The following is a 10,032-nucleotide window of genomic DNA, read 5'->3' as shown; positions in this document are numbered from 1 at the left end:
TTTCCTAGTCCTTGCTGGTTGATGCCTATTACCGTGCGACTTGAAATAGAAGCTCATTTAAAAAGTTTGCAACACTGCAGGTAGGCCTACTGCAGCATTTGCATCACTTGCATCACCAAATTTGCAGTAGGCCTATTAGGTGATTCCATTCCATAGACTGTGTGATGACACTAGAATTAAAGATAAGCAGACAGACCTATAAGATATCTATATTCTGTCACACAGACAGAAGAACGGAGGATCTTTCAGCTTTCTGTTGCATTTTATTTGAGATCATTGGTAAAGAGTGATTAGGGTAGGCTTAGTCTTCATAGATTAGGCTGTAGAAGGGAAAGAAAAAGCTTTCGCAAAAGTTCATACTAGTAACTAAACTTTCAGAGCTAGGCATCTCAGAGGAAAGACAGACGAGTAGCATACCCTACTAAACGCTAGAGGGGAGTAGAGTAACTGTAGGCCAGACTGAATGTTGTAGCATAGGCCTATGCAAATCGTCTGTGTCACTCAGTGATATTAGACCCAGTAGTGGGTTTTTTTTGACTGCATGTTTTCTTTTCTTTTCTGTTCTGTTCTGTTCTGGATCTGATTTGTCTGAAGTGCTATAGTACCTTCCTATTAGGCTAATGGGCCACAGTGAACTAAAGAAGAAAGGCAGAGTGGCCAGTCTGCCCATGCTAAATTTCATCCCTGAGAGCCAAGCCCTATGTAGGCTACTCATTGTAGCCTAGTCAAGTGCAACATCTGAAAGTCTGCAAGCAGGCACAAGCTTTTCCCTTATCCAAGACTGGGGCCTACATTAAGGGGACTGATCAATGCATTTTCCTGGAGTAATTAAATGTTATGTGTTTATGTTTGTGTCACAATCTTGTGTTATCTATAACAATTATATATTATATTATAAATTATATAGCCAATTTCTTATATTGGCTATAGCCAATCCAATATAAGAAAATGTCTTCAAGTTCAAACGCACAGACATAGCACCTTGATACTATCCTGCAAGGTAGTCTTATGTGCCACATGCAGCAATGCCGTCAAATCGATCAATCTATGACCATGCCTGTCCTTAAAAGAAAGTCAGCATTGGAGTTGAAATGCTGAACAAGAAAAAAATAAATGGAATTTATGTTAGCATGGTCGTCACGTTTGTGAAAAAAAAACAACCAAACAAATACTGTTGTGAGTACAGACATAATTATTCGCATTTCAGTGCTAATGTGTTAGATCAGTTCAATTGAGCATGAGCCTCTATACACAGGATTGTGCAAAGCAACTTCCTAAACAGAAGAAAAGCTAGTTATTAATTAATAACAACACCAGATCAAAGGTATTAGTCACACTTAGACACCCATCTGTGAAAGGCGAAAACAGGAGTGTGGAAAGCACGTTCACTATTATTTCTGTAAAATTAAATGATGTTTCGCTGGCGGTTTATGCATTTGTGTGTGTGTGTGTGTGTTATTTTGACTCCCACTGACAATGTGTCCTATTGCGTGGTGGCCAAGTTGAGTCACACAAACAATGACACACTCAGCTGCCTCCCTGCAGTCTGGAATGTTTGGCTGCTTTATGAAGCATATGGCTCAACTGTTTACCATCTAGGCAGACTTTCATTGCAAGTCAAATGCACTTAATAGATTTACCTGAGATTGTATATCATTTTAAAGTGTAAAAATCATACACACACACACACACACACACACACACACACACACACACACACACACACATTTCGGCTCATCAGTAATATTTTGGCAGCTGCCAAGTTAACAGTGAAGACCTTTTAACCTGAGTGATAGTTTTCCTTCAGAAATCTTCACTAATGCCTTGCAATTATTTAAAGGGAATTAACCTTTTTAAACATAGCCTACAAACAAAATATTTGCATGCTATAGAGATCCCACTGAAAAAAAAGAAAAGAAGTGGTGACAAGGTCCCCACAGTATTACTTACTATGTGTGCCTTGCTCCTATCAATTCCTGGTATAAAATATTACACAGCGTATAAACACTTAAACTGCCGTATGTATAGTCTCTCTGGCATCCAGCCCAGACTGAGTGTTTGATGGCAGAAGACGCTTATGGAGGGGAAAGCCTGTGTCATCAAAAAGACTCCTGAAAATGTCCCTGATGTCTGCTGCTGTTGCAGCAGTACTTAGCATCGCACACATGTGGGCTGGCCATCAATCAGGTCTGTTGGGAAAGTGGGGGTTTAAAGACCAGAGTCAGGGATCCTTTTAAAACATGTAGCCAGAAAGCCTTTGAGCAACAGTACCGAATGCCTTCAGCTATGGGCATTTCTGTGTAGTTTTCCAGTATAAAGAATATGCTGGATATGCCTACTCTCATCAGACAGCAGTTTTTTTTCTCAGTGTGTACGTTGGGTGCATTTCTGTGTAATCTATACCCTAAACTGACATGTATGCTAGGTAAAGATATACACAAGGACACAGAAGTACTGAAGACAGACAGACACACACACACACACACACACACACACACACACACACACACACACACACACCTAACGATCAGTTAAGCATAGGGGTAAAGATATACACAAGGACACAGAAGTACTGAAGACAGACAGACAGACACAGACACACACAGACACACAGACACACAGACACACACACACACACACACCTAACGATCAGTAATGCATAGGGGTCATATACGTAACAACAGAGATACTGCCTTTACATTGCAGTCAGCATAGTTATATAATTTCCTGACTTTGTGAAACCTAATAGCTACTATCACTGTTGCCATATTACAGTAATAGCTACTCTTCTTCACCGAGCCAGTCATTGTTCCTAGTTTTTCCTAAGGCCTTTGAGCACACCGGGGGGTGGGTATACTGAGGCGCTATACTGTAACAATAGTGGGAGGTAGCCATTGATTTCCCCTCACTCTTTAATGCATCCATGGCTTGGGTATTATGCACAGATGTGAATTCTTTTTCAATCGACTCGATTGCGAGGAGATCTGATTTCCCTGTGCAGAGAGGGGGGTACATTATCTCCCCTCCTTCCAGAGGGCAAGGCTTTGTCTATTCCTGAAAAGTGATAAAAGGCCTCAGAGGCTCAGGGAAGAATGGTGTTCACTCTCCGTGACGCTCCGTATATTTAAAGAGAAAAAAAAGTCATGAAGGAGAGCACAAATGAAGGGGCTGAACGTTCAGGCACTCTTCAGATAGAGAGGAGAAAACACAGGAACAGGAAATTGTACATATTGGGCACCTTCCTTTGAATTTCCAAACTCATGGGGCACTGCATGTGCTATTATCAAGGGCCTTCTGTTGTTGTGGAGAGAACTTGAAGGCACAATGTTCTTTGAGCTATGAGATCTTTTACCAGGAGGCACAATGGTTAAAGATAAAAGATTTTCAGATTTTCTGCTGTGTAGGCCGACACAAATAAGAAAAATGTACTGGTATTTTCTAGAAACGTGGTAATGAGTTTGTAGGTTAGGATATTGTTTAAGCACTAAGCTGAAGAATGTCATGAATATAAATTCTCTGCTCAGAAAACTATCCTACTGACTTCTATAAGACGGGCTTTAAACACAGAGGAGGTCCAACCTGTTGCTTGCTATGGCAAATCCCACAGCTCGAAACTGTATCAAACATCGCAATTATTTCCTATTCCTAATATTCTAATCGAAACACAGGAAAAAAACCCACGTTTAGGGAACAAAACCTTCATGGAACACATGGTAAACTAGTTCACTGGTAATTGATGGGGAAGGCTCAGGTTTGTGTCTGTTTGAAGGTCAGAGACTGAGGTGATAGGGACAAGTTGGACCTGTTTACATTTGAATGAGTCTTGGTGGCCATTGGAAAGAGTGCAATCACCAGGATGCATTGTAAATCAATGAGATGCATTTGAGCACATTTGTTTTGTAGTGTCAACGCAAATGCATTCTGATGTGTCCCCGACAATGGGAGTTCTAACTACTGTGACTTTAGCAGTAATGGAATCTAAACATGAGTGATCAGCAATGGCGATAGCTACACCCCTTGGATGTGTCTCGGCTGACCACTTGGGATCGGATTACCCAAGATGCATTTTCAAAACAAATGTAAACAAGCCTATGGTTAGCAGGTGTGTGTGTGTGGTCTGAGGACTCTGAGCTGATTTCAAATTCAGGCAGATCTCTGAGGTTGTGATGACTTACCTTTCACTGTCACTTATAATGCCTTGACACTCAGGAGAGAAACACGTTCTTCAGTGTAAGCAGGGGGTTTTGGGGAAGGGGATACTGGGAAGGTATATGGCAGACATGCTGTCCAACAAACTTGAGATTGAGAGCAGGGTTAGAGATTTCCACCGTCTTATCTTGTTTTTTTTTTATTATATGTACAGTCATTTTTGAAAAGTAACAGAAATAGAAAATAGCTAAATCTATTCCAAAAGGAGAAGACAGCACTGAACCCAACCCAGACCACTGTGGCCCTACGTCAGAACTTTGTGAAGCTGACTTGTGTTGGCATCGCGCATGAAAAACAAAACAAAACAAAAAAAAGAAACCCAAACAAAAACCAGACAAAAAAGAGCACTGCTGTCATATGCGATTACATACAGCCTAATTGGAAATTTAGATCAATACACTATACTGTATATCCCACAAAGTACTGGACATGGCTACGGTCTCATGTGTTATTATTTACAAACTGGCATCAGCTCAGAGAAGCGAGAGTGATGGGCAGGAGCAGTTCTGTTGGAACCATAGACTGTGCATATAGAATGCCTCGGTGGCTTCAATTCTATAGGAAGTCTGAATGCAGCCACTCTGCCCAGTTCTATATGTACAGTCTGTGGTTGGAACTAGCCCTCAGAGATGGTTGGTCTCCTGGGAGTAAACTTCATGCAGCAGTAGCACCGGTATATCAGCACCATTTCCTCTTGTCCTCCACGCTTTCCTCGTCTCTGTTCATCCGTCACCATTTTAATGACCACAGACACAGCAGGGGGCGGCCGGGGGAAGAACAGAAAAAAAAAAGAAAGAAAAGAAACGTAGGTCGACATCTCCAGAGTGACTCAGTCGTGGAGAGAAACGATGAGACAAGTGCCCGTGGTGGCGTAATTTGGACGGTGTCCGTCTCCCTGGGTGACCTCAGCTTCCTCACTAATAAATGCCACACACCACTCAAACCACAGCTAGGGACTTCAACACCATAATGCCAGATCCATCTGCAGAGAGATAGCGCTGCATCATATATAGTGTATGTGTACATTCCACACTATTCAGATTAGAAGTTAGTTGCATGTAATTCTCTTGTACGCCTCATTTTTATTAAGGGGTTTCACTGAACCTAAACTGCGTTGGGCTATAGCAGTCGAGCAGTGGAAGGCTCTATAGAACTCTAAATACTATAATCCCCCCCAAGACAAACACAGAGAACCCATGAAGGGACGACTGCATGTCTCAAATTCACTCTCCACCCCCCACATCTGTCTGAAATCCAATAGAATCTTAATGGGAATAAGATCTCCCCCATAACCCAGAGTTATATATATAAAAAAAAAAGAATACTAAAATAGAACAATTAAACATATTTGCTTTCTCACAGTTCCGGAATGGCTCCAAGCCTCTAAGTTCTGTCATGTTGGTTTATTACCATGACGTAGATCTAAAAACTCTCTCTCTCGCTCTCTCGCTCTCTCGCTCTCTCTCTCTCTCTCTCTCTGTCTGAAGATGCAACCTCTGTACCACTTAAAAACGCTTTTGAGTGATGCAATTTGGCGATAGTGCCTTCGGTCCACTACGCAAGTGCTTGCTAAACTTGTCTCCACAGCTCATTGGGAGGGCTGCATTAGTGGACCACACACAGCAGAGGATACATATTTAATGGACCATCTCTGGAACAGGTGTGTGTGTGTGTGTGTGTGTGTGTGTGTGTGTGTGTGTGTGTGTGTGTGTGTGTGTGTGTGTGTGTGTGTGTGTGTGTGTGTGTGTGTGTGTGTGTGTGTGTGTGTGTGTGTGTGTGTGTGTGTGTGTGTGTGTGTGATTGAGTAAACAAGTCCATAACACCCCACACACCATTGTTGAGGTTCCCAGCAGGCTGGTCCATATTGAGATGTGGCGAGCTTGGGCTGCATGTAGCTCTTGAGTTAATGGATTGAGATCTTTAGCTTATCATTAGGCAGTGTTAATGGAAAGAGCTAGCCAAGAGAGAGAGAGAGCGTCGCCATTGGTTCATTTTAGCTCATCATGGCAGATACGTAGTACGTTCACAATAAAACAAAAAAAAGCCAATAGTTTCACACCACTGAAGAGAAAGGGACAACAATAAATATATTTACTGAGTGGCCCCCGGGATTTCAGAGTAGCAGTCTTCAGAGTTAGATGCTCAATAATAGTGCATTATCGTATACTACCTCCACCTATCTCCTCCATTCAGATTAGAGGGAGGAAGAGGGTTTGTGGCCCAGCCGGGGCCCATGAGCTGTTGACTACACAATGCACAAAGACTTAGCAGCCGCATGAGCCCCAAGCTGCACAGTCCTCTGTCCACGCCTCGCACTGTTAGCACACACATCTTTTACGAGGGGTTTCCTCCTTGTAACTCTGTACAGTTTCAAAGACACAAAGAAAAAACAAAAAGAAAAAACAAAACAAAAAAAAGCCCACTTACACAACATAATAAATTATTAGTCCACTATAAAAAAGAGTAAACACAGCCACACATGTTAAAAAAGCTTGAAGTTGAAAGTTACAACAGTGTTTTTTTCGTCTTTTTTTGTTACTTTGTCGGGATTTTTTTTGTCAAACGAGACTCAAGGCTGTCTTATAAAAGCACAAAATTCACATAACCTTACAAAGCAACCACAGCTGCCTGTAGGCCAACTGTTATTTCTACCAAGGTTGGGCTATTTCGGGCTCTCACAGATTAAATATGCAACAGATTTGGACACCTCATGCAAACAAATACAGTCGATCTCGATAGTGACTTTGAACAGTTGTCAAAGACGGAAATCTGCGGAGTAAATGGTAACTACATTTTTTGACTGCTGTTGAAAACTCATCAAACCATCCCAGTATTTCAGGGCAGCTTTCAACGTCCACCTGGAACAGTTAAGTCTTGGCACTTTCAAGATAGATACATCCATTGTAGAGTACTGTAACAAAAGCTTGGTCGGGAAAGACATTTGTGTGCCCCCACTCCTCCCCAGTACAATGGCTCCGAAAGATCCATCCGCCATTGCTACGAGTAGCCACCTGTCAATCACGGCATCAACTCCATACGTCTGCTTCTCACCCCTCAGTCTTGCTTGAACTACATTGGATGACTAAAGCCTTATTGGCTGATTATTGAACATTCATTAAAGTGAACAGTATTTCTACTCAAGATAACACACTTAACACTTGTTTAGTTCACAATTCTGTCCATACATGGCACATATCCAAAAGTTCCCTTTTCTAGCAATCTACCCCTCTAAAACCCCCCTCCACATATACACATTCTCTCTCCCTCTCTCTCTCTCTCTCTCATACACACACACACACACTCTAGCTCTCTCTCTCTCTCTCTCTCTCTCTCTCTCTCTCTCTCTCTCTCTCTCTCTCTCTCTCTCTCTCTCTCACACACACACACACACACACACACACACACACACACACACACAGACCTACACCCTCCCCTCTCACCCTAACCCCCCTTTTCTAGGTAACATCCATCAGAATGTATCCATGCACTCTCTCTGCCATTGGAAAGAACAAGGGGGGAAACCCCTATTATATGTAGATGCAGGGGGCTGCAGTTACAGTCTTGTCCTCCTGGGGGCGCTGTTGTTCCTGTAGACACTCCTTCTCCCCAGTTCAGAAGAGGGACCGGCTCAATGATTAAAGAAAAAATAAAACAGGGCAGGGCGGAAACAAAGGAAATCCAGTGTGTGTGTGTTCACTCGCTTGGTTGTCCGTTCATGTGTTTGGGTCTTTCAGGTCAAAGGTCAAAGTGTCGATGTCCGGCCCTTCCTCAGGTACATTTGTAAGACACTATCAGCATTAAGACATTTAAGAAAGATGACAAAAAAATTGTTGCAACGACAGTTCCTTCTCCTATTTGATTGGTTCATAAGGCAGTGTGTCCTTGTTATTTCGACCTGTGAATGGAAAGAGACAACAAGAGCAAAAGCAGATTGTGAGCAAGATCACATTTCACGCCAACATCACTCCCTAATATGCTTCAAAAACATTCTACAACATCCTCTAACACAGCTGCTGCAATACAACACATCTCTATCAGCTCACTGCTGCGGACACTGATGAGAGCTGTGAGGAAACCATCATGCTTTAATGACGGACTCTCTCTGGGATGTTACCCACACATCGGTCAGACCAACGTTCTCTTTCTCTCTGTGTGTGTGTGTGTGTGTGTGTGAGAGTGAAGTGAGCTCCACTTCCATTCCGTCTCAGTGATTTGCTCTGCCAAAAGGTCCAATCTGCTAAAACCTGACCTTCAATCTAATAATAGTGTGAGCTATAACATGTCTAGAGTGACTGAGAGATTTAATCCTTGTCGGGGTGAAGTTCTCATCTTGCCTAAATGTTTCCCCTTGGCTTTCCATCACCAGCTATTGTGAAGGACAAGTGAGATTTTAGACTTATGTATGTACTGTATGTGTGTGTGTGTGTGTATGTACAGTGAGGAGCATATGTATTTGATACCATGCTAAAACAGGAATATAAAATCATCATTTGACAGTTGATCTTAATGCCTTAATTCAAAAAATGACTAAAAATAAAACCGCCAAGGACACCAATTTTCTTTGTGATTGAAGAATGTATCTTAAATAAATAAATGTTTTCCTTAAATGCTAAGGGAAGGAAGTATTTGACCCCCTATGTAACCCTATGGGAATTTAGCACATAGGGTTAACATAGGGTCAGGCAGATTTTTATTTTTTAAAGGCCAGCTATTTCATGGATCCAGGATATTATGCATCCTGTTAAAGTTCCCTTGGCCTTTGGAATTAAAATAGCCCCACATCATCACATACCCTTCACCATAGCTAGAGATTGGCATGGTCCTTTTTCCAAAAAGCCTATTAGCCTATTTGATTTGCATTGAGCTCAATGAGCATCAAACAGGCTAATAGGCCTACTGGAAAAAGACCCATGCCAATCTCTGGATATGGTGAAGGGTATGTGATGATGTGGGGCTATTTTAATTCCAACGGCCAAGGGAACTTTATCAGGATGCATAATATCCTGGATCCATGAAATAGCTGGCCTTTAAAAATAAAAATCTGCCTGCCCCTATGTTAACCCTATGTGCTAAATTCCCATAGGGTTACATAGGGGGTCAAATACTTCCTTCCCCCTAGCATTTAGGAAGAACATTTATTTATTTACGATACGTTCTTCAATCGCAAAGAAAATTGGTGTCCTTAGCGGTTTTATTTTTACTCATTTTTTGAATTAAGGCAATAAGATCAATTGTCAAATGATGATTTTATAATCCTCTTTTTAGGCAACTTTAGCATGGTATCAAATACATTTTCTCCTCACTGTATATACTCCGTATGTATGTGGTTATGCTCTAAAATATTAAATTATTATTACAACAATGTGGGAGTTTGAGTATTTATTGGTTTTGTTTTTAGAGAAAGCCATTTCATAATATGGTGCAATACAAGATGAAAATGTACAGACATGCTGGGTAAATAAGAAAGAGTAAGAAGTGAGTGTGTGTGTGTGTGTCTGTGTGTGCATGTGTGTGTGTGTGTGTGTGTGGATGTGTGCGTGTGTCTGTGTGCGTGCACGCTCTAATGGAGTGCCACAATCCCCTTCACCGCTGGAATAATCCACTTCCTTTAATTTGAAATGACATAATCTCCAATCACCGGTGTTTTAATCCGTCTGCTGTCTGCACACAAGGCAGGACTTCCTCTTGTGCATCTCGCTCTCCTCTCCTCTCCTCTCCTCTCCTCCCCCCCCCCTCTCCTCTCTTCACCTCTCCTCTCCTCTCCTCCTCTCCTCTCCTCTCCTCTCCTCTCCTCCCCTCTCCTCCCCTCTCCTCTCCTCTCCT

General features: G+C 42.1%; 1 protein-coding gene across 1 annotated transcript in view; it reads right to left on the bottom strand.

Annotated features, from left to right (window-relative positions):
• Positions 1 to 7,670: 7,670 nt before the first annotated feature.
• Positions 7,671 to 10,032, bottom strand: part of nkain2 (sodium/potassium transporting ATPase interacting 2) — a 157,323-nt gene continuing 154,961 nt past the window's right edge. The window contains exon 7 of the mRNA XM_062550706.1: positions 7,671 to 8,104. Coding sequence (XP_062406690.1) covers positions 8,095 to 8,104 — 10 coding nt within the window. The 3' untranslated portion in view covers positions 7,671 to 8,094. The remainder of the gene's footprint in view (positions 8,105 to 10,032) is intronic.

Source organism: Sardina pilchardus, chromosome 12 (assembly GCF_963854185.1).
Source record: "Sardina pilchardus chromosome 12, fSarPil1.1, whole genome shotgun sequence".
Taxonomy (NCBI): domain Eukaryota; kingdom Metazoa; phylum Chordata; class Actinopteri; order Clupeiformes; family Clupeidae; genus Sardina; species Sardina pilchardus.
The sequence above is the reverse complement of the archived record's forward strand: the minus strand, read 5'-3'. Positions and strand labels throughout refer to the sequence as shown.